Genomic DNA, 26954 nt, shown 5'->3' with positions numbered 1-26954 from the left:
TCTCGTGGGGAGCAGGCACCGCAGGGAGCCCTGCCATTCCACCACACGCTGCAGGGGTAATGGGTAAGGTGGGGGATTCTGAAAGTCCTTCCTTCTCCCCATTGTGTTTCTCAGCCTCTTTGCTGCCATGTTTCTTGCTGTCCCAGCTGCGTGCACCTAGCCCTCCTAGGACACCCATCCCCACTACAGCATGCGCCAATGGACCTCCCTTGAGGCAGTGGGAGAGGCCTAAGGGGCAGCAAACTTTGCAGGTTTCCCAGCTTCGTAACAATTCTTCTGGAAGTACAAAATACAGCCAATACAAAGGAACAATGGTGGGAGAGCTGAGCTTCCCTACGCCAGGGAACTTCCTCGCCTGTTGGGGCCTGTGCTTTCCACCCACTCCACCTCCTTCCCCACTGAAAAGAAAGCAGCTGGTGAATGGAAGAGGCGTGGGGAACGAGCAGGGGCCCTGACCAAATTGCTCCAGCAACCGCAGCCTTTTACAGTGAATAAACAAGACCTTGAATGCTGGCTTGTGGACAGGTTAGGAAGGAGGGAGGGAGGCAGCAGAACTGGGTAAGTGCCGCTGAGAGCATGTTGCAGGGGCCTGCATGGTCCCAAACATGACTCTTCTCTGGGGAGCTGTCCAGGTGCACACTAAAGTTCTAAGGGCACTTCCCAAACCACTAAGGAAGAACCCTGGTGTCCTGACCTACCTTCCTGGCTGTAGTAAACCAGGCTCCCGGGCTTTATGTGAGCTACAGTTGAAGTGGCCTGCACAGCCAAACCCAGGCACGGTGTGACAGACGGGCTCCTAGGAGTTAGGAGAACCTGCTTCTAGTGTGAGGAATCCCATATGGGCCCTCAGGCTGTCTGTTCAGCACTAGCCGTGGTGCAGAGCCGATGGGATTATTCGTTGTGAATAATTTATCTGATGAAGTTGGCCACATTTCACTGAATAAATGATAAGCAAATAAATCTTGCATTATCAGAGCTGCTCTCTGTGCATTACGCTATCCAGGCAGCTGAGCAATTCCAGCCAGGGTGAGTTTTCACCTTTGTAAAAGTGCAATGTAGCAGGCGAATTCCCTTTCCCCTGGTCTTCCCCAATCTTCACCCCTTCCATGGCTGTCCCTGGGCTCCCTGCCTATTTATGGCTTTCCAAGGGTCAGTAGCACTATAAATGTTTCTGTTTATTGCTGGTTTGTTTGCTCTAAACAGCCCTCCACTGGCAGCTGCACTGTCTTGGGGCCCTGCCTACAGTAACAGGAAGTGTGTATTTTATTTTAGCTACAAACAATGGTCATCATTTTCCCCCACTCACTCTCCCCCTCCTGGCCTTCACCTGGGATCGGAAGGAAATGCTTGTAATGTCCAGCCAGAGGAAGGAAGGGACAGGACGTCAGGGCCTCGGCAGCTCGGTGATTCTGGTGCTGCAGGCTTGGGGATGGGGGTCCAAGCGCAGAGAAGATGCAGGGGGTTCCAGAGATGCTTTCTCATCAACTTTCATTTCAGCTCTTCCCTTGCCAATCAGGCTTGGGAGGGGGCACCATGCCCACCTGTCCTACGTGGCAGCAGGTGAGGGCCTCTGTATCCTGCTTGTGACCTCTGGGCAGGATTAGAACCAAGATGAAAGGCCAGTGCATTAACCCACAGAGACTCCTCGCCACCGGCCTGGACCTGTCCTTGTAAGTGGCTGGGCCTTATCACGTAGTCGTTTCACCAGCCCATGAGTATGGATCAATGCTACGAGTCCGGCCACTGTCCTTTCCACGTGAAACAAACCTCCCCAAGGCTCTGCTGGTTGGGAAACTGCTGCAAAAGCTCTGCTGTGCCCTGCTTTTTGCAGGTTGGATGGGAGTTCACTTAGCAGCAACATCTTGCTCCTGTGCCAGCGTGTGGGACAGAGGAGGGCCAGCAGCTGCTAACTGCTACCAAACAATCCCTTTATGGCACGGCAATGTGGGAATCCCCCTGCCCCCCTGAGGAAATAGCAGTGCTCCAAACATAGAGCTCTCCATACTGAAGAAACAAAGCGGAAGAGGAGGTACACCACAATGGCGGGACTGGTCAAATATCTCCTTTCTGCACAGGAGGATGGAATTCCCCCTGATACACACTGGGGTTGGGCTGACTGCACAGCCAGCAGGGGGCCAGCGCATCTGTTTTCTGGTGGGGAATTTTAGCATTCAAGAAAGCGAGGGGCTGATAGCACTGGCAAGAGCCAGGCAGGGTATGGGCAGAGCAGTGCCATCCCACCTCACTGTCTCTGCCAATGCACTTCAGTCCTGACCTCCGCTACTCCAGGCTTGGGCTTCCCACAACAGCTCAGCTGAGTCACCTCCACTCCCCCACTACTGTAGCAGAGCCAGCACCAAACCAGCTGCTTCCACAAACCCCTATCTCCTGCAAACTAAAAATCCTTCCCTCCCTTTTCCAAACCTCAAAAGCAGTGGCTGGAAACCAGTTCCCTCTTGGGAAAGGCCCAGGGTACCAAAGGAGGGACCAGGCTGTCATTACAGTAGAAAGGCTTCTGTCACTATTCCATCCTACACCCACCAGCTTCCAGGGGCCTCTCAGCCCAGCAGCGCTCCAGGTAACTATGTCTGGGGTTAAACACAAGCAGTTGCAAGTTAGTGAAGTCCCTGAAGAAACAAACAGGTGAGAGCCATCCCTTAAAGCCAGATAAGGGGGGAGCCCCCTATAGATGCCTCATCAGCTAGACTACTGCTCTGTGGTGAGGGTGTGGGGTCTCCTGTTGGCTGCATTCACCTGCTCAGACCCTCTGGCCAGCTTTGATGTGGAGTTCAGTTTCTCCTCTGGGGAGCAGGGAGGCCCTTTGATGTCTCAGTTGTTGTTTCTGTTCCAGGGCTCTGTGGTTTCACGGCTGCGGCTGATTGAGCCCCCAAGGCCAGAATTGTTTGTTTGACACAAATGCTTTCAAGGAAGAGCACGAGACACCCAGCCACTCGGAACATTAAACCCCCAAAACACCAGGCCCTTTGGAAAGCCCTGCACAGCCCCTTCCTCTGAGCTCTGGTTCCCAGGCGGCCTCTGGCCTGAGTCTTCAATTTCTTGGGCAAAGAGAAATCTCAAAGGTGGATTTGCTTATCTCTCTTCTTTAATCTCCACGAGGGAGTGCAGTCAGGACTGGGGCACCAACCTCCAGGGGGCACTGAACTGCTTGCCACTTGGCGCTTTTTTTCCTCTCTGCTCTTGATTGTCCAGCTCTTTTGATTGCTCTGCTGTTTGGGGAGGGAAGGGGTGAAAATGTTTTCTGCCCTGCTGGCAAAACAGCTAAGACCACTTCTGACAGTGATCTACCGATCAGAAAGATTCCTGGATTCCCTTTCCTAGTCTCACTGGTCCGCTGTGCAATCGTGAGCAACTCATGTGATTGTTCTATGCCTCGGTTGCCCCATCTACAAAATCGGTATAAAAATATTTGCCTACTTTGACAGGGTTGTAGAAGGATTAATTAATGTCTGTACAGAGCTTCGGCTCCTATGATGGATGGTGCTAGAGAAGGGCAAACTATTACAATCTGTTTTACAAAAGTAGATCTCTGCTAACTGGTGGTATTTGTCTAGAAGCTGTTTCCATCCTGCCATTGAGTAATTTGCCTCCGGGTGACCATCTAGTCACTTGGACGTCGGTGCTGGGAGGTGAGACTCAGAACTATGCTAATGCAAAGTCCATTTCTGCTAACCTGGCATCCTTTCTTCTTCCCTCTACTCCCTCCAGTGCTCCAAGTCTTACTGGCTGGAGAGGACTTGTCCATGGCTGAACAGAGCACTTGTACAGTGCTGAGTGGTGCACAGCAATATTGTGGGGGGCCTGCCTAGGATTTATACGATGAGAGCAGAAGGGAACCCTTTAAAGGGAACAGGGTTTGCAGGTGTGTGGGGTGAAGCGAATGGCTGCCCTGGGTTTCCTTAGCATTAATAGAGCTGTATGGATCAGTGCTGGTGCTTTCCAGAAACAGGGGAGGGAAAGGGTTTTAGTGCTCACCATGGGGCCTGGCCAGGGGACTTGGTAGAAGGCTCAAGAGATGAGGCATTTTAGACTGGAGAACACAGTGCAGGGAGCAATTCTGCATTGTTGGGAGGGGAGCTGCAAGACACCCCTAATGTCTCAGATTTCCCTGCCTTAACTGGGACTTCCCTTGATGCGTCTCTCCTTTAGCAGCGTGCCATATCCTATCCTGTTTCCCCCCCTCTCCCTCCCCCCGTGGCGTGGCTGTACCCTCTGGAGGAGTAGGAAGGTCCTGGCGAAAGGCGTTGCCTCGGCATTTCCCTGCTACCATGCACCACCCCACTGTAAATGGGAAGGTGGGGGTGACCATGGGACTCCCCACTATCAGTGGAGGTTGGTTACCTGCCTAGCACCCCAAACTCTAGCAAAAGCTGCTGGCACAATGGAGGGGTGGGGGGTGGGAAGCCTCTTGAGAGTCAAGCCGCAGACAATCTCCTCTCTCATTTCCTGCAGCCACCATACATTAACCTTATCTGGGCTGGGAGCCTAACGAGGTCGGAAATTAATTCCTTCCCCTCCTCCGCTCCCCCGGGGCAGACTTGGCTCAGCGACTCACATGCCCCCAGCTGGGATCACAGGCGTCTTTGATTGGCTTTTTTCTCCCTTCAATTTGTATTTCGGTGTGCGTTTAACAAGGGAGACAGGAGGGGACAGCTCAGCTGAGGGGAAAACAAAGGAGCCCTCAGTGCCAGTCTGGATCCTAGCTTCATGCCCCCCAACTCCAGGGCCATCCGTCAAGGCGGCACTGGATGAGCTCACCAGCTTGCAATGCTGCGTTACAGGCCTCGCTTATCAGGGCTCTTGCCTCTTCTGCAGACGCTGCTTGTCGTTTGTGTAAGCGCCGGGGTCTCCTGACCCTTCCCCGTCACCCCCATTTACCACATCACGCCTGCTTTGTGACTATTAATAGACCAGCCACTTGGACTGACTGAGGGCAAAGGGGTGAGACCCTCGGGCAGGAACTGGTGGCTGTGACTCAGGCTGGCAAGAGGACAGGGCCTGGCCTGCACCACAGACTGAGGTCTAGCATCTGCTATGGGTGGCTAGTCTGGGCATGCAAAGGTTCAGGACAACTTATTAGAGTGGCCTGTTTGCATAGGAGGAGGGCGTTTCTTAGTGCCCTCGGGCATTGCTTTTTTTTCTTCACCGCCAAGGTCAGCTTTAGAAGTATGGCTATGGGGGACATACAGGTCATTCTGCAGTAGGGGAACCCAGAGGAGTTGATGCTTCTGGGCTGCTTCCCTAAGCCTGGTTTTACCCCAGCCGGTGGTGGGATGTGGGGGTGATGTGGGCTCGTTCAGGCGAACAGTGAATTTCATGTGTCTGGGTGATGTTAACTTACCGTGTCAATGTCACATTAGCTGAGTGAACTGCTAATAACTAAAGGTGGCTGAGGGCAGAGGTATTGGGCAGCTGTGAGTGTCCTTTTTTCAGAAATGCTGTTAACCCACAGAGCGAGTGACAGGATCAGTGACTGGGAGGAGGAATTGGGAAGGCTAGAAGAGGACTATAGCTGGGGATGCCAGGTAGATGGGCTCTTGACAGGAAACTTCCCGTGCGCGTGTGTGTGTGTGTGTATGGATGACACACTCCCTACACCGGCTGGACTGAATTTCCCTGGCTGCCACCAGAGCCGAAGTGCCGAAAGACAAGTGGACACGATGGACAGGGGATCCCAGAGACTTCATTCAACCCTTGTGCCCCACCAGCTTGTCACCTCTCCTGAGCTATGGAGGAATGGCACCCTCCTCCCCCAAGGGGTGATTCGCTTTCTTGGCCCATGGAACATCCTTGTATTTCTGGATGGGGGTGTTTGGTTTTGCTGCAGTTTGTTGGTTCAGTGCCCTGATGGGATATTCCAGTGTAGACCTCAAGGGATTGTGAAGAGAGATTGTCCCACTGGGAGGCACCCCTTCCCCCGCATCATCCACAGGTTCCTGGAGAATGAGGACAATGAAAGGTTGATTAGGTGGCAGCTGAGCACTGTCCCAGCCCATTATACTGTCTGACCTCATTCACCCTTACCCCAAGTTCTGTGCTTGAAGAAATCCATTTATTTTGTTGGTGGTGTTTGGAGCCCAAGTTGCCAACCCTCCAGGATTAAAGATTAATCTTTAATGAAAGGTTGTCCTATGATGAAACCTCCAGGAATACGTCCAACCAAAATTGGCAACCCAAACTGGGCCTTGTGGCTCTGGAGCTGTTAGCAGGGGAGGGGGTTTCCTGCAGTAGCTTGACACTAAGCAGGCTGGTCCCAGGTCTCTGTTCTTTTCTGCTCAGGAGCTCAGCTGTGTTACAGTGCACAGGAGCCCTGGTCTCTCAGCCAAGGGTCACACACCTCCTTCTCCCATCACAGACCAGCTGGGTGGGGCCTGCTCCCAAGCCTTGCTGAAGCTTTCCGGAGAGGGGTGGAGGTCTGATTCCCAGCCCCTCATGGTCTGGAGCCCAGCAATAGAGCAGGGTGTCTGCAAACCCCCTGCACGTAGACTGGGGGGGAGAGGCGCTGACCAATCCATCTCCGCCAAGGTGCTAAGGGGTTAATGTCTAGCTTGGCTCTGGTGAGGGAGAAGGAAACAGAAGGTTTGTGGAGATAGAAGTGCATCAGCTGAGGAGGCAGGAAGAGGCTTGTGAGGGCTGTATCCTGCCTGCATCCTGGACAGGCAGTGACCTGGGCTAGAAACCTGCCCCCAGAAACCAGAGTTGTCGGGGCTTCAGGTCCAGCCAGAGAAGAGGTGGGGAGAGAGTAGGGGGAACCTGGGTGTGTCTGGGCCCATCTCTACCAGATTCAGAGTCCGCATCAGCTCTAGGCCTGCAGACTCGCCACCCCCAAGTGAACAAAACTCCAGTCAGGCCCCCCAAAAACAGACTTTGAAAATGTTGGGTTCTTGTCTTTGGTTCGTAGCCTCTCAAGCTCACATTTTTCCAGCTGTTCTCTGCAATCCTGAGGCCTAGACATGGGCTCACTTTAAAAAGAAAGCTGGATTCTCACCTAGTCCTCTGGCACCAGGAGCTGGGGCTCTGAGAACCCCCCAAACATCAAGAGACAATCGTAAGAGTTGGCAATGCTGGACCTCCGCTGTATTCCCTCCAGCTTGGCCAGGGCTGCCGGCTTAGCGTTGCTGCTTCCTACAGCCATGGGCTGACCCCGGGGGGCTGCTTCATGAGACGACATGCTCCCACTTCTGCAGAGGCCACAAGCATGACCATGGAACTAGAGGGCTTCTGCCTGTCAGTCCATTTATCAAAGCCGCCGTGTTTCAAGGCTGATGAACCCATCAGTCACGGACAGACTCCATCTGAGACCAGAGCATCTTTGGAAATAAATCTGGAAGAAGCCAGTGTCTCTCTCGCCATGACTGGGAGTAGCAGCTGGACTGGCTTCTTTACAGGGTCCTTCCCCCTTGAGCTGGGCCAGCACTGCCCCCTGCTTAGTGCTCAGTTCTCCATCCTTCCTCAGGAGCAGAGCCTCGCCCGGAGAGAGACATAACCTGCCGGAACGTGAGCTGCAGACATCTTCACCCAGCAGCTGAACAACGACGAACTCGCAAGGCCCCGTCTACATCTCCTGGGGCATAAAGGGGTTGGAATGGCCCCTGGGGGAATTTCCCCCCCTCCCATGCAGAGCTGCTCTACCTGATCCTGCGCCACCTCCCTCCAGTTCTGGCAATGGCAGAGGGTTGTGCTGGGGGCAGGCATGCAAGTGGCCAGAGCACCTAGAGTCCGCTGCGTAAGGCTGCTGTAAGTGAGAGCAGCTCTGGAGGCCGTGCTGTGGCCCCCAGTTCAGCCTGCAGCCTGAGCTGCTCAGGGTGGCTTAAAGCCATCTTTACCTTACCTCGCCTAGGCTGAACTCCTGAGAAGCCAGCCTAGACTCCGTCCGCAAGCGCTTATACACCAGCATCCCTTCGAGCTCTGTTGAAATGCAGCTGCCTCTGGGATGGAAGGTGGCAGGTGCCATCAGCCATAAAGCAACACCACACCAAGCGAAGGAGACTCTTGTCTTGAATCTGCAGCAAAGCCGTTTTCCATGGAAGCTGCAGGGGGAATTTAGACAGCTGTCTGAATTGGCATTTGGACAGGATGTGGGCTTTGCCCCCAACTATTGCAAGACACCCACAGGTCTTTAATGAACATTAGCAATCAGGACCCTTCTTTTCCAATGCCTCCTGCAGCACAGCACCCTCTCGCACCATGCGGGAGCATTGCCTTGATACTCACCCCGTAGGAGGTGGAGCGTCCCTCACTGAGCTCAAGAGCAGCGAGCCACTCCAAGCAAGCACCTCCTGAACGCAGATGGCATGGTGTTGTAGCAGGTCACGCTGCCAGTCCTGTTTAAAAACAACACCAAATTCCCCCCCCCCCCCCGGCCATGTGGCTCACCAGGCTTCCATTACGAATGGCAATGAGGCCTGTGTGGTTTGGGGGTTGCTGTGCAGGCATCACAATCTAGGGGGTGGCACCCTCCTGTCAGGTACCGGATCGCTCGCCTCCCACGCGCCATAGAACTGAAGCTTTGTTCTGGTGGGGCTGGTGCATGCCCATGCTGTATATCTCGACCCTCCACCCCACTCCACTCGTCAGCACATTCGAATCCCCCTGTGGTCAGCCCCAGGAACTCGCCTCCCACCACTCTGGCTGAGGAGACCTGGAGCCCGTTGTGAACCGTGCCTGCTCGGATTTTGCTGACTCACAGTACATGCACTTCTCAGAATAGGGTCTGGCTGATGTTTGTACTGATGCACGATCACTTTGGCAACCCCTGCAGGAATGGGGTTCACTGGGCATTCTCCTGGCCCCCTGAACTGGAATTCACAAATCTCTGCCTTCCTTCAGAGCCTGACCCTGGGTTGGCACCCACCACTGATGCACTCAATACACTCTTGCCTCGTATGGTGACCAGCTGGCAGGGATTGTTATTGGGTCCCCAGGACCTGTGATGAAATCAAAGGAGAACTTGGGTTTGGGTATAGTTTGTTCTTGTCCTATTCCCACTCCCGACCTCCCACAGGCAAGACAAGAACTGGGTTGTGTCGGGGAGGGTCACAGCAGCTGAGAAACTCATCCCACCAGTGGCAGATTAGTTCAGGGGTATCTTGTTGCTGTGCTGATGACGCACTGATTCCCTGGAGGAAGCGGGGGAAGGGCTGGGCTGAAGGTAGTTTGGAGAGAGAGAGAAGGTTCCCACAGCGGGACAGGGTCCCAGGTGGGGGGCTTGCTGAGCTGTATGACTTGGGAATGCTGCTCTCTACCTCCGAGCAAGCTGCAGTGACTGGGGAGTGCAAGTCTCTTCTCCCCTCCTCCTCCTCCTCCTCAGTGCTTTCCCCCTGGGGATCTCGGCTAATGCTGAGCCTGGTTGTTTGTTTGTTTTCTTTTCACTGCCTGTTCTTTACCATCGGGTAACTGTGGTGCAAGGGGTCCTACGACTTACACTAATGTCTACACAGAGAATCAGTGGCTGGCTCAACTGCAATTCTCCCACTGGGTCCTCCGCCTTTCCCTCCCTAGCCAACACTTTCCTGTCCTCCCAGATTTGCTGGCAACAGGTGATTGCTCAAACATGCCTAAGGAAAGACTCTATCTCTGGCTTCTGATGTTTCTTCCCTTTGCTGTTCTCTATCGGCAGGTTTTTCCTGTCCCTGGGGTTTTCTGCATCTGACTTGCTTCTGCTCTCAAAGACCTGCCTTTTCTTGAAAGTGTCAAAGCCTCTGCTGTGCCATAATTAGCATTGGGCCAACCTTAAACTGTTCCTTTAGATCTAAGCTAGCCCCCATAAGTTCAGGTGCATTTCCAGACCTCCTCAGAATCCCCTGAGTCTGCAAAATTGGGCTGGAGATCTTGTGTGAGGCTTGCATGTGAGATTTCCATTGAGATGGGGGGAGGGATAGCTAAGTGGTTTGAGCATTGGCCTGCTAAACCCAGGCTTGTGAGTTCAATCCTTGAGGGGGGCCACTTAGGGATCTGGGGTAAAATCAGTACTTGGTCCTGCTAGTGAAGGCAGGGGGCTGGACTCAATGACCTTTCAAGGTCCCTTCCAGTTCTAGGAGATAGAATATCTCCATTAATTTCTGGTTAAAAGACAGGGAACAAAGGGTAGGAATTAATGGTAAATTTTCAGAATGGAGAGGGGTAACTAGTGGTGTTCCCCAAGGGTCAGTCCTCAGACCAATCTTATTCATAAATGATCTGGAGAAAGGGGTAAACAGTGAGGTGGCAAAGTTTGCAGATGATACTAAACTGCTAAAGATAGTTAAGTCCAAAGCAGACTGTGAAGAACTTCAAAAAGATCTCACAAAACTAAGTGATTGGGCAACAAAATGGCAAATGAAATTTCATGTGGGTAAATGTAAAGTAATGCACATTGGAAAAAATAACCCCAACTATACATACAATATGATGGGGGCTAATTTAGCTACAACAAGTCAGGAAAAAGATCTTGGAGTCCTCGTGGATAATTCTCTGAAAATGTCCACGCAGTGTGCAGGGGCGGTCAAAAAAGCAAACAGGATGTTAGGAATCATTAAAAAGGGGATAGAGAATAAGACTGAGAATATATTATTGCCCTTATATAAATCGATGGTACGCCCTCATCTCGAATACTGCGTACAGATGTGGTCTCCACATCTCAAAAAAGATATACTGGCACTAGAAAAGGTTCAGAAAAGAGCAACTAAAATGATTAAGGTTTGGAACAGGTCCCATAGGAGGAGAGATTAAAGAGGCTAGGACTCTTCAGCTTGGAAAAGAGGAGACTAAGGGGGGATATGATAGAGGTATATAAAATCATGAGTGATGTGGAGAAAGTGGGTAAGGAAAAGTTATTTACTTATTCCCATAATACAAGAACTAGGGGTCATCAAATGAAATTAATAGGCAGCAGGTTTAAAACAAATAAAAGGAAGTTCTTCTTCACGCAGCGCACAGTCAACTTGTGGAACTCCTTACTTGAGGAGGTAGTGAAGGCTAGGACTATAACAGAGTTTAAAAGAGAACTGGATAAATTCATGGTGGTTAAGTCCATTAATGGCTATTAGCCAGGATGGGTAAGGAATGGTGTCCCTAGCCTCTGTCTGTGAAAGGGTGGAGATGGATGGCAGGAGAGAGATCACTTGATCATTGCCTGTTAGGTTCAATCCCTCTGGGGCACCTGGCATTGGCCACTGTCGGTAGACAGGATACTGGGCTAGGTGGACCTTTGGTCTGACCCGGTATGGCCTTTCTTATGTTCTGTTCTTATGAGATGTTGCTTCCATTTGGGCCAGAAGTACAGCAAGGCTGACCCAGTCACGCAGCACTTCTGCACTTGGTCCCACTAGGACCTGGGACAGCATGAAAATGAAAAATAATGGAACAAAGTAGAGGGGCAAACTTTAACTCTCAGCAGCTCGGTTCAGGCTGTGTGTGATATTTGCAACCTGTCTGGATCTTATCCACCCCAGCTGTCATGTCCCTAATCTGACAAGCCTAAACCTGCACTTCCTATGCAGGCCAAAACCATGGATGGTAGCTCTGTGCTGGGGAGGGAGAAGCCAGTCTGATCAGCGTCAGGGATACTTGGAGAGTGTGTAGTGCAGCCCAGCATAGCAGGAGGAGAAGAGCTATGAAAGCTGCAGGGTGTGTTTTCTAGTATATGCTGTAGTATATATGGCTGGTATGGGTAACGTCTGCCTTGGGGTGCATGGAGATGGGAACTCAGTGAGGAATTGGGTTAACAGCTATGAGATGTACACCTGCTTATTGGAATGTTGCTTGCTATCTAGATTCTTGTATCCCCTTTCCCCACCTTCACCCCCACATAACTCAGCACGTTATCTGAGCAGGTCCAAAGTCCCTCAAAGCAGAAATAACAATGATGTCTCTTTCTTCCCAGCCTGTAGGAGGGAGGGGGAGGGGGGAGAGAGAGAAGGAAAGCTAAGTTGAAGAAATGAGTCTTGCATTCAGTTGTGGAAGTGGTTAGTTCTGTGAAAAGAAGAACAGGAGGACTTGTGGCACCTTAGAGACTAACAAATTTATTAGAGCATAAGCTTTCGTGGACTACAGCCCACTTCTTCGGATGCATATAGAATGGAACATATATTGAGGAGATATATATACACACATACAGAGAGCATAAACAGGTGGGAGTTGTCTTACCACCTCTGAGAGGCCAATTAATTAAGAGAAAAAAAACTTTTGAAGTGATAATCAAGCTAGCCCAGTACAGACAGTTAGATAACAAGTGTGAGAATACTTACAAGGGGAGATAGATTCAATGTTTGTAATGGCTCAGCCATTCCCAGTCCTTATTCAAACCGGAGTTGATTGTGTCTAGTTTGCATATCAATTCTAGCTCAGCAGTTTCTCGTTGGAGTCTGTTTTTGAAGTTTTTCTGTTGTAATATAGCCACCCGCAGGTCTGTCACTGAATGACCAGACAGGTTAAAGTGTTCTCCCACTGGTTTTTGAGTATTTTGATTCCTGATGTCAGATTTGTGTCTATTAATTCTTTTGCGTAGAGACTGTCCGGTTTGGCCAATGTACATGGCAGAGGGGCATTGCTGGCACATGATGGCATATATCACATTGGTAGATGTGCAGGTGAACGAGCCCCTGATGGTATGGCTGATGTGATTAGGTCCTATGATGATGTCACTGGAATAGATATGTGGACAGAGTTGACATCGGGGTTTGTTACAAGGATAGGTTCCTGGGTTAGTGGTTTTGTTCAGTGATGTGTGGTTGCTGGTGAGTATTTGCTTTAGGTTGGGGGGTTCTCTGTAAGCGAGGACAGGTCTGTCTCCCAAGATCTGTGAGAGTAAAGGATCATCTTTCAGGATAGGTTGTAGATCTCTGATGATGCGCTGGAGAGGTTTTAGTTGGGGGCTGAAGGTGACATTATATTATGCTCTAATAAATTTGTTAGTCTCTAAGGTGCCACAAGTCCTCCTGTTCTTCTTTTTGCGGATACAGACTAACACGGCTGCTACTCTGAAACCGTTAGTTCTGTGGTCATTCTTGTACTTTGTGGCCAGGAGTTCCATAGTCCAAATCCAGCTCTGCCTCCTGGACTAATCTGAGGGTCAACAGATTCATTGTTCCAGTGGAACATTACTGCCATTGGCGGCTAAGGTCATGGGCAGAGAGGCAATCTCTCAGTAGTTGGGCCAATTCCATGGAGAGCTTTGGATAAGAGACCAGAGACCTGGAACTGGGCTCTGTGCTCCATGGGGAGCCAGTGCCAGGAGCAAGTTCATGCCAATCTGTATCGCTAAACGGACAGGCTGCCATGTTTTGTTCTAGTTGGAATCCCTTTTGGGATCTAGTGCTTTGTTCCACTTAATTATTGAAACGCATGGCTAGGAAGTCATGACTGCATAGATCAAGGTAGTCAGGCCTGTGTCTTGTAGGAGGGGTTGCAATCCTCTCATCAGGTGCAGACAGAAGTGTGCCCGTTTCACCACATGGTTATTTGGGTATCCAGTAGCACTGAGCAGTGTAATGACTTACCAGTCTGAGGGCAGAGGCCCTCAAAAGAGGGAGATGTTCTAGGCTTGCTAGGCCTAAGATTTAAAGGTACAGTGTTAGCTGGCACTCTTTCACACATTTGATGGGTATGTCTACACCACCAGTGAAGGTGTGATTATAGCATAGGTAGGCATTGACACCAGCGTGGGCATCTCGCTAGTACAACCAACAGGAGTAGTATAGATGTGGTGGCACAGGCTTCAGCGTGGGCTCACAACCTGAGTATTTACCTCCGGTCCCCAGCGAGCTTGTACTTGCTATCCTGTGCTGACGTCCGTGCTGCCGCATCTTCCCTGCTATTGCTATCGGTGCTAGCTAGGTTAAAGGGTATACCTGTCCACGCTAGTCGCGCCTTCATGTGCTGTGAAGACATACCTAAACGTGTGTTGGAAACAGGGCAGTGTGGACTTCTAACAATTTGCCTGTCTCCACTAGACCATGTTACTAACACCTTCTAACAGCGTCGCCTTTAAATCCTAGCCAAGACAAACCTAGAGGGGAGGCAAGTTCTGTGGAGCAGTTTCGGTTTGTTTTGATCTAGCTAGTATTCCCCCACCACCCCACCCAATGTTGCCTAGGATCCACTTCAGCCAGCTGTTCTTCACCCAGCTGCTGACTTTGGCCAGGCATGGAGAAAACTAGGCACTGGTGCAGTTCCCATTTGACACACAGACTATAGAGCTGAGTGTCTTCTGTGTGCTGCTGGCACTTGAGTCTATGCTGCGTTGTCAGCTCTCCTGGAGACCTCCTGTAGGTATTCAATAATACTGTGAGCCCTTTGGGGCAGGGGTTGTCTGCCTGTACAGTAGGTGACACAATGGGGCCCCACTCTGGCTGGGACCATTAGGCTCTATGGTCATAGGGGTGATAGAGGTTGAGGAATGCCCTGCTGAGCTATTTGAATAGTGATAATGAAAAGTGCTCAAGATAGTTAAGACCAAAGTAGACTGTGAAGAACTTCAGAAAGATCTCACAAAACTAAGTGATTGGGCAACAAAATGGCAAATGAAGTTTCATGTGGGTAAATGTAAAGTAATGCACATTGGAAGAAATAACCCCAACTATACATACAATATGATGGGGGCTAATTTAGCTACAACGAATCAGGAAAAAGATCTTGGCTTCATCGTGGATAGTTCTCTGAAGATGTCCACGCAGTGTGCAGCGGTGGTTAAAAAAGCAAACAGGATGTTAGGAATCATTAAAAATGGATAGAAAATAAGACTGAGAGTATCTTATTGCCCTTCTATAAATCCATGGTATGCCCACATCTTGAATACTGTGTACAGATGTGGTCTCATCTCAAAGATATACTGGCATTAGAAAAGGTTCAGAGAAGGGCAACTAAAATGATTAGGGGTTTGGAACGAGTCCCATATGAGGAGAGATTAAAGAGGCTAGGGCTTTTCAGCTTGGAAAAGAGGAGACTAAGGGGGGATATGATAGAGGTATATAAAATCATGAGTGATGTAGAGAAAGTAAATAAGTTATTGTTCCCATAATACAAGAACTAGGGGCCACCAAATGAAATTAATGGGCAGCAGGTTTAAAACAAATAAAAGGAAGTTCTTCTTCACACAGCACACAGTCAACTTGTGGAACTCCTTGCCGGAGGAGGTTGTGAAGGCTAGGACTATTACAGTGTTTAAAAGAGAACTGGATAAATTCATGGAGGTTAAGTCTGTTAATGGATATTAGCCAGGATGGGTATGGAAGGGTGTCCCGAGCCTCTGTTTGTCAGAGGGTGGAGATGGATGGCAGGAGAGAGATCACTTGATCATTGCCTGTTGGGTTCACTCCCTCTGGGGCACCTGGCATTGGCCGCTGTTGGTAGACGGGATACTGGGCTAGATGGACCTTTGGTCTGACCCAGTATGGCCATTCTTATGATCTGATAGGCCAGTGTTCCCCAGTGAGCTCAGCAGGTGGCCAGCTGTCTCCTGCCTGTGACGCAAGGTCAGAAGAGTCTGTATGTGTGTGTTTGCATAGTGAACACTGTCCAAGAGGTGTCTGGACAGGAGAGCAGCCACTCTCCGGATGACAAAGGGTGCTCTGCACAATGTCAACCTCGCCCTTCAGCTCCTCTTATCTCTCCCTCTCCCTCCCTGCTCTGTAGCAGCAGCTTGATTTTTAGCACCTCTGAAGATACCAACTGGCCTTTGCTGCATTCCACGCAGGGGTGTGAAAAGCTGCAGGAGCCCAGAGGCGGCTTGAGGGGGTCTCTGGCCAGCCGGCCTTGTTGAAGCAGGAGTCACAAAGCAAAAGGGGTTTAAAACAACACCAATCATGTGGAACTCTTTGAAGCAGCCCCTCTCTGCACCAAAGTGGGGAGGTGCAGAACGCTAGGCCTGCAAAGTCCTCGGGAAGCTCTGTTTTCCTTCCAAAACATATGTTCTCCTGCTCTTCCTCTGAAAATGGCTGCCAGCACCCAAGAGCTACCCTACAATAACAGTGCTGTGTCCGTGTCTGACAGAGCAGAGAAAAAAATATAAGGAACGTAATTCCCAACCTTGCAAGGAGGGGGGTTCTTTTAAAAAAACATGATAGGAATTGAGGATCGGGTCAAGGAATAGGGGGAAATAGTGTCAAGGACATTATCTTTATTGGCAGCCGGGTATCAGGTTAAGACCTGCTCAGTCTCAAGGCTTGGGCTGTGTCTACACTGCCACTTTCAGCGCTAAAACTTTAGTCGTTCAGGGGTGTGGAAAAAAACAATCCCCTGAGCGACAAAAATTTTAGCGCTGAAAAGCGCCAGTATAAACAACACCTTATCGCTGGGAGCTGCACTGCTGGCAATAAAGCTACCACCGCTCTTTCGGGGTGGTTATTTTATTGCTGGGAGAGCTCTCCCCTGGCGATAAAGCGTGACTGTGCTGCCCACGTCACAATGCTGCCGTGGCCACGCTGTGACATGGGCAGTGTAACGTACCCTTAGAGTCTCTGCTCGCCCATCTTCCCCTTCGCTCTTTGCCTGCAGTTGCCTCTGCTTGTAAATTCACAATGTGTTTTAGTTCTGGGTTGAGTGTGTTTAGTTTATCGGAGACTATTTTATCTGATGTCCCCTTTGATCCCAAACCTCGGGGGGGGGGGGGGTCTGAAAAATGGACGCTGGCTCCAAACCAGTATGTGACTGACCCCCATGAGAGGGGTTTTTATAGAGGGTATCCAAAAGCAGTGAGCAGGGTCCCCTGTCTGCAGGTGATGTTCAGATGACCTGACCGAGTGGGTGCCCTCCTGCAGGATCAGCTGGAAATGGAGTTATTGTTTCTCCAGCTCCCTCGTAGGCTCTGCTGTATCTCTGTCCAAACACTCAGTAGGTGGTGGTGTGTGTTTATTATTTGTATTGCCGGAGCACCTAGGAGCCCCAATCCTGGACCAGGGCCCCATGGTGCTAGGCACTGTACAAACTCGGAACACAAACAGTCTCTGCCCCCAGGCTGCTTTTTCCTAGTTCCCCTCCAGCCTTTGTAGTAGCCCAAACCCCTCAGCCTGGATCGTTTTGTTCTCTCCTCCCCCAGCTGGCTCCCTGACTCCTGTTCTCTCTGCTGCTTTCCCCAGTGCTGGACCAGCTCCTCCCGGAGCTCAGCGTGCTGCTCAAGTTGCTGGATCATGAGTACCTGAGCGCTACCACCATGGAGAAGAAACTGGCTGTCTCCACTATCCTGCAAAAGCTGCAGCCCCCTGCAGGTCAGTAAGCTCTCCTGGCCCCTACTGTACAGCGCCTCGCTCCGCTTCTTCTCCCCCCACTTCTCTCCAGGACTGCCCTGAGGTTTAACTGGCTTTGCAAAGGAGGCTCTGCCCCCGCCTAGGCGCAGGGGCAGTGTCATGCCTCCAGTCTGCACAGCCCCAGCACAGATCTGGTCTGTGCAGCACGCTTGCTTTTACAGCATTAAGTTTGGGAGGATGCCCTGGGTGGAGAAGCCTGGTTCTAAATTAGACTGGATGTCAGAACCCCTCTTGGTGCTCTGTGGTAAAGCCTTCCCCTAGGCTGCAGGAGTGAGGGCCTGGGAGCTGTCTGTCTCCTGGGGGATTCGCAGATTTGTCCATGGAGCTGGGGAGGAGAAGAGCTTGTCTCAGCCAAGGACTCTCCGTGGCAAACGGACAGTGCGGTCTCCTGGCTGTGGGCAGAGGGAGATTGTAGTTCAGGCGTCAGGACTGGACTCTTCTGCAGCAGCCAGGGAATTTGGAGTAACCGTCATGGGCAGCCGTAGAAACTGCCTTTTCCTTCATCCAGTGCAGTGAATATAAAATGGGGATACAGAAAACTGAGGTGAGGCATGAATGAACTAGCACTGGCTCTCCTCTAGCTCATGAGGCAGAGCATTCAGCCAGGAAGGTGGAGCACCCAGCCCTTGGATATCTCTCTAGAGAGTCATTTATTGCTTGGCTGCATATCCGACCCCTTTATTGATGAGATGCATGACTCCCTCTGGTGGCTTTTTCGTGCAAAGAAAGTCCTCCAGTTGACCTTGAGTAGCAGATACCGGCATTAAACAATAGCTGGCTAGATCCCACTGCTCTACCCTTTTGATTTATTCAAGCCTTCTGGATACCGACGAATTCTATGTATTTATTACTGTTTCACCTGCCGTGCAATGGGAGCTGCAGGCGCTCTGGGATGGCAAGTTCTCTGGTTTCAGTGCGATGTGTCTCCGTATCCACCGCTGAAGCGCTTGCTTGTATCGTCCTTTGGCACTGCTCCTTGGCAAACCCTGGCAGATCCCTGCTGCAGCAGGACCCCCATGAGACCTCTTTTCCCCTTTCTCCAGCTGCCGGACGTCAGAGTTACACAGCATGTGTACATCAGGCCGACTGGCACACTTCTGCGCACTGACACCGGCAGCTCCTGTGCAAACAGGCCCAGCCCAGGGAAGGGAATTGTTGTGATTTGGGCTGGAATTGCTCTGCATTTCCTGTGGAAACACTCATTCCCACTGGCCTTCCTGCTGACCGTTTCTGCTGAGCGGGGATAGGCTTCACACCTGGAGGGCCGCCTCCTCCCCATGGCACCCTGCAGAGTGAAAATATCCCCGGGGGACCCTCTGAAATGACCCTCCGGGGGATGGAGAGTTGTAGATTTTCCACCCCCTCTGCTTCCTTATCCTTGCTCTGTGTCGTTCTGTGCACTCCAACTTCTTCGTCAGCCACCTCCCTGCTGCTCTCCCTCCCCCCTCTCGGGCTGCTGCCCTTGGGAACCAGGTGCCCTTGTGAGGGGTGCTGCAGATGCGCATGCGTGGTCTGATTAGCTGGGCTGGCTGCCCCCTGGCTGCAGTGGTCTCTTGGGTTACTACTCCTGGGGAGCTGGGTGTGTGCCCATTTGAGTGGGGTCCGACAGAGTTGTGTATCTTGACTTTAGCAAAGCTTTTGATACGGTATCCCACAGTATTCCTGACAGCAAGTTAAAGTATGGATTGGATGAATGGACTATAAGGTGGATAGAAAGCTGGCTAGATTGTCAGGCTCAACGGGTAGTGATCAATGGCTCGATGTCTAGTTGGCAGCCGGTATCAAGCGGAGTGCCCCAGGGGTCGGTCCTGGGGCCGGTTTTGTTCAACATCTTTATTGATGATGGGATGGATTGCACCCTCAGCAAGTTTGCTGCAAGAAACTGGGGGGAGAGGTAGATATGCTGGAGGGTAGGGATAGGGTCCAGAGTGACCTAGACAAATTGGAGGATTGGGCCAAAAGAAATCTGAGGTTCAACAAGGACAAGTGCAGAGTCCTGCACTTAGGATGGAAGAATCCCATGCACCGCTACAGACTGAGGACTGACTGGCTAAGCAGCAGTTCTGCCAAAAAGGATCCGGGGATTACAGTGGATGAGAAGCTGGATATGAGTCAGCAGTGTAGCCTTCTTGCCAAGAAGGCTAACGGCATATTGGGAGCATTGCCAGCAGATTGAGGGAAGCGATTATTTCCCTCTATTCGGCACTGGTGAGGCCACATCTGGAGAATTGCGTCCAGTTTTGGGCCCCCACTACAGAAAGGATGTGGACAAATTAGAGAGTCCAGCGGAGGGCAACAAAAATCATCAGGGGGCTGGGACACATGACTTGGGAGGAGAGGCTGAGGGAACTGGTCTTATTTTGTCTGCAGAAGAGAAGAGTGGGGGGGATTTGATAGCAGCCTTCAGCTACCTGAAGGGGGGTGAGGAGGAGGGCGTTCCAAAGAGGATGAAGCTCGGCTGTTCTCAGTGGTGGCAGATGACAGAACAAGGATCAATGGTCTTGAATTGTAGTGTGGGAGGTCTAGGTTGGATATTAGGAAACACTTTTTCACTAGGAGGGTGGTAAAGCACTGGAATGGGTTACCTAGGGAGGTGGTGGAATCTCCATCCTTAGAAAGCAACAGAGGGTCCTGTGGCACCTTTGAGACTAACAGAAGTATTGGGAGCATAAGCTTTCGTGGGTAAGAACCTCACTTCTTCAGATGCAAGTAATGGAAATCTCCAGAGGCAGGTATAAATCAGTATGTAGATAATGAGGTTAGTTCAATCAGGGAGGGTGAGGTGCTCTGCTAGCAGTTGAGGTGTGAACACCAAGGGAGGAGAAACTGCTTCTGTAGTTGGATAGCCATTCACGGTCACCCTCCCTGATTGAACTAACCTCATTCTCTCCACACTGATTTATACCTGCCTCTGGAGATTTCCATTACTTGCATCTGAAGAAGTGAGGTTCTTACCCACGAAAGCTTATGCTGCTCCCAATACTTCTGTTAGTCTCAAAGGTGCCACAGGACCCTCTGTTGCTTTTTACAGATTCAGACTAACACGGCCAACCCTCTGATACTTGACTCCATCCTTAGAGGGTTTTTAAGGCCTGGCTTGACAAAGCCCTGGCTGGGATGATTTAGTTGGTGTTGCTCCTGCTTTGAACAGGGGGTTGGACTAGATGACCTCCTGAGGTCTCCTCCAACCCTAATCTTCTATGATTCTAAGAGTTCCCTGGGCTGGCCATGCCATCCTGCCCTGCCCATGCAGTCAGAAGTTGACTTTGCTCCTCCCCAGCAGTGGTAATGTCCTTTCTCCTTCTCAGAGAAGGCTCTGGACTACATGTATGTGAACACCGCAGCCCTGCAGAACAGCACCAGCTTCGTGGAGTCCCTCTTTGAAGAGTTTGGTACGTACAGCTCAACCAGCTCATCACCAGTCTGGAGATCCCGCCACACCTTGCTGGCCATACAGCTGAACTGCTGTGACTCTCTAGCTATCGCTCCAGCCTACAAGGCTCAGAGCTCAACTCCCGCAACCCCAGGCAGAGGGCCGACTCCCTCAGCACTGGGAGTGAAGCCCCATCCTTTGGATGACCCGTTACTCAAGGGCTCTAGTCCCTCTTTGTTGGCTACCCAGGTGACTGCTCCCAGGGCAGGGATGGAAAGAGCAGGATATAACCTTGGTGTAGTGGGAACATTCACCGCACCAATAAAACCAGATCCACTTCCCGAAGCGGGGTGTGACCCCATTGCCATCACACTGGTCTATGCAGTTTCTTCACCCCCTCCCCCCCAATATCTAGCTCACTTTGGGGCACCCAAATACGAACGCGCCTATAGAAACGCCAAAGCTTGTTCCACTTGGGAAGATGTGGTGTGAAGCCCACAAAAGCTTATGCCCAAATAAATTTGTTAGTCTCTAAGGTGCCACAAGGACTCCTTGTTGGTTTTGGACTACAAATGACGTTCTTGTGACAACAGGCTAATTCTGGTGCGGGCTGGGGGTGGTCAGTGTGTGTGGCACTGAGAAAGAGAGAGACCTTCCCTGAAGGTCTGTTTGGGGAGCCCTGTCCCCGGCATCATTGCTTGGCTTAGCATCTCTTCTCTAATCCCCCTCCAGACTGTGATCTGCGGGATCTCCAGGATATGCAGGAGGATGATGGGGACACCAGCGAGGGCATTGGCTTGGAGGTCACAAGGAGCCATCCATCTAAAAATGTGAGTCCAGCCACCTCAATCTCCATCCCCACAGGTTCTTGGGGCCCTGTCACAGTCACGTGGTAGTGAAAGGACAAGAATTGGAAGCATTTGGGTTGGAATGTGACTATGGCTGGGCTGGGGCTTCTCAAGCCACGGTCCCTGTCTGCTCTGAGGGGGTGGAAGCAGACCGCGAAAGGGGAGGGTCTGGTCTCTGGGTTTGATAATCTCTTGGATGGGGAGAGGCACACGCAGATCCAGGAGGCTGGGGAGGAGACTTGTTACCCTTCTCTTGCCATTATGGAAACAGCTCTTGTTGATGGCCCCTTGGACACCCTGTAACTCAGCCCCATCCCGCTCCTTCACTCTAATTCACACTGGTCTCTCTCTCTCCTTTGTAGGCTCCCAGGGACCCTCCTCCACCACTTCCCACAACCCCCCCACCTGAAGATTACTACGAGGAGGCCCTGCCTCTGTGCCCAGGCAAGGCCCCTGAATACATCACCTCACGCAGTGAGTCTGACCCTAGTAAACTGGAAGCACCTATGGGGAGGGGACTGGAGAACACCCAGCAGACTGGCCCCGGGCATGTCTAAACGGAGGCTGGCATGGGAGCTGCGGAGCCAATCAAAACCAGGAGCCCTTGCCAGCATCCCACAGGGGGCTGACCCTCACTGGCTTGTCTTGGGGAAAGCAATGACCTGGGGTGGGAGCAGTGGCACTCCTGTCCCTGCTGCCTTCCCAAAACGCCTCAGTCAGGGCTCAGTGACCAGGAATGTTGACATCCTGATGCAAGACAACCTCTCCCACAGCTGGCCTAATGGCTTAGGGCAGGGAGAAGGTGGGGCTAAGGGGCAGCAGGTTCACTGGGAGCTGGATTTGATCTGCTTCAAGTCCTGGTCTCTCTGAGGCCTTTGGAATGAACAAAGCCCCAGTCCTGGCTCCTGCTGTGTGCAGAGAGAGAGAAGGGGATCTTTCACCCAGTAGCAAAACCTGCCAGCCCCTTTGAGAGTGACATTATTGGGCTCCCAAGGAGCTTCTATCCAGGGCCTGATGTGGGGCAGCTGCCCTGAGCACACTTGGGCAGGGGCTCCAAGACCCCCCCCTCCCCCAAGGGAAGGAAGAGATTTCCCCAAAGTGGGAGGTTTTGCTTTGTGTTTCTCTCAGGTGTAGGATTCAGCCCCTCAAATGCTCCCTCCTCTCCCAGCTGCTGAGCTCAATGCCTGTGTGAAGGGCAGCCTGAGGGGAGGGGGAGGGAGCGCTCCCAGGCCCTGTATGTGAAGGGGGAGTGTGTGCTGAGCCTCTCCGGGAGTGGCTGTGACCTTGGAGGAATGTCAGGAAAGGAGCAGGGTGCTTTTCCCAAACCGTGTCACTTGGCAGCCGGTCTCCTTCCTCCTGTGGGCGGGGCTGTCCGGTGGCTCCTGGGGAGCTGGCAGAGGAGGGAAGGGAGGTTTTCTGCTGCTGAGGCCTTTTCAGATTAGCCTGTGGACAAAGTCCTTCCCCTTCTCCCACCACTTTGTGCTTCCATCCAGCTATAACTGCACCCATGTCTAATCGTTACACGTGGCCTTGCTGCTGAGCTGGAGCTGATGTTGGCAGCTGTGAGAGCTCCAAGCTGTGGCATGACTTGCTTCAGCGCAGCCTTCTGATGGGCCCTGTCACAGTGTCTGTGCCATGCATGTGCCCTGTTAATATCCCAGTCCCTGTGCAGGGGTCTCCTTCATCAAAAATTTCACACCCTTTGCTCTCTCTGCAGATAGCTCCAGTCCCCCCAACTCAATCGAGGATGGCTACTATGAGGATGCAGACAGCAACTACCCTGTTACCAGGATGAATGGGGAGCAGAAAAACTCCTGTAGGTACCAGGGCAAAGGCTCTTCAAGACAGGTGCCTAACCAGGGGGAAGAGCCAAAGGGGATGAGCCATCAGTCTGGTGGATGGGGGTTGGATGGGGAATCCTACACAGAGCCAAAGGGTACCTAGGAGTCTGCATGGACCACAGCCCTGTGGTAACCATCAATGGTAGTTCTGTGGCCTTCAAGGCAGGAATTGCTCTAGGTGTTGCAAGGAGAGCGAGGAAGAGAGCCAGGGTCTGTCTATTTCTGGCAGTTTATAACCAGGTATAAGAGGCACCCACCTGCTGCTCTGGGAGCCCTTGACTTTAACTAAAGTCACCATGCAATGAAAACAAAGACAGCAGCCTGAGAAAAGCTTCAGCTGCCTGGGCAAAGAGCTGCATCCTGGAGTATCCCTTGGAGGTCAGTAGTCCCTGAGCAATTCAGACATGTACGCTGATCTTACACAGGCTGCTCAGCAAACAGTCAGGCCTCTTGCATGTCCTAGCCAGTGACTTCTCCAAGAGCCTCTCTCCATCTAAAGAGAAGGTTTGTCACACGTAAGAGGTCACTTGGAGCCCTCCATGCTTTGCATATTTCATAAAGGGAAATGCCAATGCAACTTGGAGAAGAGCTGGAGGAAAATGAAAATTGTTAGTGTTGACCTGCTGCTGTTCCAGAGTTTGATTTCCCTGCCCCACACATACAAAGGCTTTCTTTCCCAAGACACTGCTAGGAGAAGGTGATCCTCCAGGCTGAAGTCCCACTCCATGTGCAGGGCATTGGAGCTCTGTTGTCAGTAGCATCCTGAGGTGACTGGGAGGGTCTCTGCTTCCTTCCAGACAATGACTCTGATGCGATGAGCAGCTCCTATGAGTCATACGATGAAGAGGAGGAGGATGGGAAGGGCCAGCGGCTGACACACCAATGGCCGTCAGAGGAAGCATCTATGAACCTGGTGAAGGACTGCAGGATTTGTGCCTTCCTGTTGCGTAAGAAGCGCTTTGGGCAGTGGGCCAAGCAGCTGACAGTCATCAAGGACAACAAACTCCTGGTGAGACTTTAGCTTCCCGAGTGCTGGGGAGTGCAGGGGGTCCCAGGATACAGGAAATCTTTGCGGACATCTGGAGTCTGAGAGATCCTAGGCTGGAGAAACGGGGAGCCTCCTGTGTATAGGGTGCAAGTGAACCAAGTGCACCAAAGGACATGCAGCAGCTATGCCAGTCCCTGCTTACAAGTGGACTAACCATGCATGTTCAGTGACTTGTTTGAGTAAATGAAAGGCTATGTCTTCCATGGGGGTGTGAGCAGGGCTGAGACTGCCTTTCATGGCAATGTTGCATATCTAATCCATACCTGCTGTGCAGAATAACAGCACCTCGGAAGCACTTATACTGTGAGGCCCACAGTCCAGGTCTCTACCCAGAAGCCATCAGGGTTCATCCTGTATATTTATCACTGGAAAAATTAATGCAAAGTCATCATGCAGGTCAGTTACCTTGGAGACCTTGTGGCCCAGAGAGTAGGGTACAGGACTATCCAGGTTCTGTTCCTGGTTCTGGGAAGAGAGTGTTGTCTAGTGGTGCGAGCAGGGACTCCTGGGTCCTGGCCCCTTCTGTGACTTTGGCTGAGTCACTTCCCTGTAGCTTCCTCCTCTGTAAAATGAGGCTAATGATACTGCGCCACCTCTGTGAATTGCTACGAGGTCACTAGATGAAGCCCCGTGTAAGGGCAGACAGAGCTTCAGCAGGGATATTCCCCCTTTGAGCTAGCACGCTCATTCTCCGCAGCCTGGCAGGAGATGCAGGCAGGCCTCGACTCTGTGGGAAACGGTTGTCTCTACTTCTTTTAGTGCTACAAAAGCTCCAAGGACCGGCAGCCACACCTGGAGGTGCCCCTGAGCGCCTGCAGCGTCAACTATGTGCCCAAGGACGGGCGCCGCAAGAAGCATGAGCTGCGCTTCTCTCTGCCAGGGGCCGAGGCTCTGGTGCTGGCAGTGCAGAGCAAAGAGCAGGCTGAGGAGTGGCTGAAGGTACCTCTTACTGCAGCTTATGCCTTTCTCCCTAGCCCACGCCACTGGCCACACAGGCTTCCTTTCCCCGTGTGACCAGCCTTTGTCCTTCTGGTAGAACCTCCTCCTTGTTCTGGTGCCGTCTCAGTACATGGCCTGTGATCCCTGTCTGACGTAATGGCTAGGCAGGTTAGCTGCCTTCATGGGAAAGGTCTAGCGTCCAGTGCTGCCTTATCTCTGAAGGGAAGGAGATTTTCCACCCATCTTTTATCATTCCTGCCAGACTGGGACACCAGCTGTGGGGCGAGCTACCAGGCCCAGGGAGCCCTGGCCCGTTTCCGCTCCCTGTGTGATAGGCTGGAGTCCCATAGGCAAAGGGAGAGGGGAGCTGTTTGTTTACCCTCCCCCTCCTTTTCCTGCCTTTGTCTGCCAGTGGGAGGCTGTGTAGCTTGGAAGCTGTTTGTGAAGTCACCAGGTCTGCGTCTGAGCTGGCAGCATGTAAAGGCCTGAAACAGGAGCGCATTTAAATAGCACCACCTCGCCCCTGGGGAGCATGAGCCCCTGCCCACCTCAAATCTGCTGATGTGGGGCATTTCACTGCTGAAAGATTGGAACACCAACGCTGCCCCATTACACTGCACTCCAGGGCTCCTGGTGCTGTCAGATCCTCCCTATCCAGCCAGGCTACTGCATATGCCTTGGTCAAGGGTCATGTGGGGGAGGAGGAGGGATGGGAGAACTTCTCCTGGGCTGAACCTGTGTGGAGATTAGCAAGAAGTTCTGGTCACCCACATTATGATTGTAGCAGGTTTTCGACACCCCTCTCCTTTTGCTGGCTGGCAGGGATGGGACGCAGGAAGGCTGAAGTAGTGCAGGGTGGGTTGTCCTCATGCCGTGGCCATCCTGACGGGCATCTCCCCAGAGAGCCTAGGCTCACCACAACCTCACAGGAAGGATGGTCAAGGCCCTAGTTTGGGACTCAGGAGACGCAGGCTCAATTCCCTGCTCTGCTACAGCCTTCCTGGGGGGGTCAGTACATAAAAGATTGTGGTGCTCAGATGCTATCTATGGTGATGGGTTTGTATAGGTATCTTGGGCAGAACCCCTGTAGGAGATTGACAAAGCTTCCCAGATCAGCTAGCTGGAACCTAAGGGGCCTTTGTGACTGTAGTCTGAGTCCTCGTAAAATGTCCCTAAACCTTTTTAACGACCAAACTATTTATTATTTCAAACAGGACTTTGTGGAGGGAGTTTTAAGAAGTCCCTGCTCCAAAGGGAGCTTTTCAGGGTGCAGCATGCTGCTTTGTCCCCTCTGGAAGGCAGCAGGGAACTGGATCATTCCAGGAAGGGATAGTTCATAAATAGCTACGGCAAAATGCTGTTTGCTGTGGTCAGGTCAAGCAGTGTGGTCGGAGCTCCTCTGTTACTGGGGTAATGACTGGGGGCTCAGTCGCTCCCAATGGGTCGTGAGAGGCCGGTGCTGAGTGGTCTGTCTCCACAGGTGATAAAGGAAGGGAGCAGTGCCAGTGGAGGAGGAACAGGTGGGACTGAAGCCCCTACATCCCCCGTGCTGCATTGCAAGATGGACCTTGACAAGGTGTCTCTCCCCTGCCAGTGTGGGTGGCTGGGGGTTAGTGATACACAGCAGAAGGGAACCGTGACTAAACTCTCCAGAATCAGGCAGCT

At 51.9% G+C, this 26954-nt stretch overlaps 1 protein-coding gene across 4 annotated transcripts in view; it reads left to right on the top strand.

Moving 5' to 3' along the window:
• AFAP1L1 (actin filament associated protein 1 like 1) overlaps positions 1-26954 on the top strand; it is a 60137-nt gene that overhangs the window by 16827 nt on the left and 16356 nt on the right. For 3 of the 4 annotated variants that reach the window (XM_008179552.4, XM_008179554.4, XM_042850810.2), the window contains 8 exons: positions 17073-17201; positions 20549-20632; positions 21346-21443; positions 21824-21935; positions 23179-23277; positions 24100-24311; positions 25110-25289; positions 26770-26865. In XM_008179552.4, the coding sequence (XP_008177774.3) occupies positions 17073-17201; positions 20549-20632; positions 21346-21443; positions 21824-21935; positions 23179-23277; positions 24100-24311; positions 25110-25289; positions 26770-26865 (1010 nt within the window). Of the gene's footprint in view, positions 1-17032; positions 17202-20548; positions 20633-21345; positions 21444-21823; positions 21936-23178; positions 23278-24099; positions 24312-25109; positions 25290-26769; positions 26866-26954 lie in introns of all 4 variants that reach the window. The other variant, XM_008179553.4, reaches the window with a different exon arrangement.

Source organism: Chrysemys picta, chromosome 8 (assembly GCF_011386835.1).
Source record: "Chrysemys picta bellii isolate R12L10 chromosome 8, ASM1138683v2, whole genome shotgun sequence".
In the NCBI taxonomy this organism is placed as follows: domain Eukaryota; kingdom Metazoa; phylum Chordata; order Testudines; family Emydidae; genus Chrysemys; species Chrysemys picta.
Note: the sequence above shows the minus strand (reverse complement) of the source record. Positions and strands in the feature narration are given on the sequence as shown.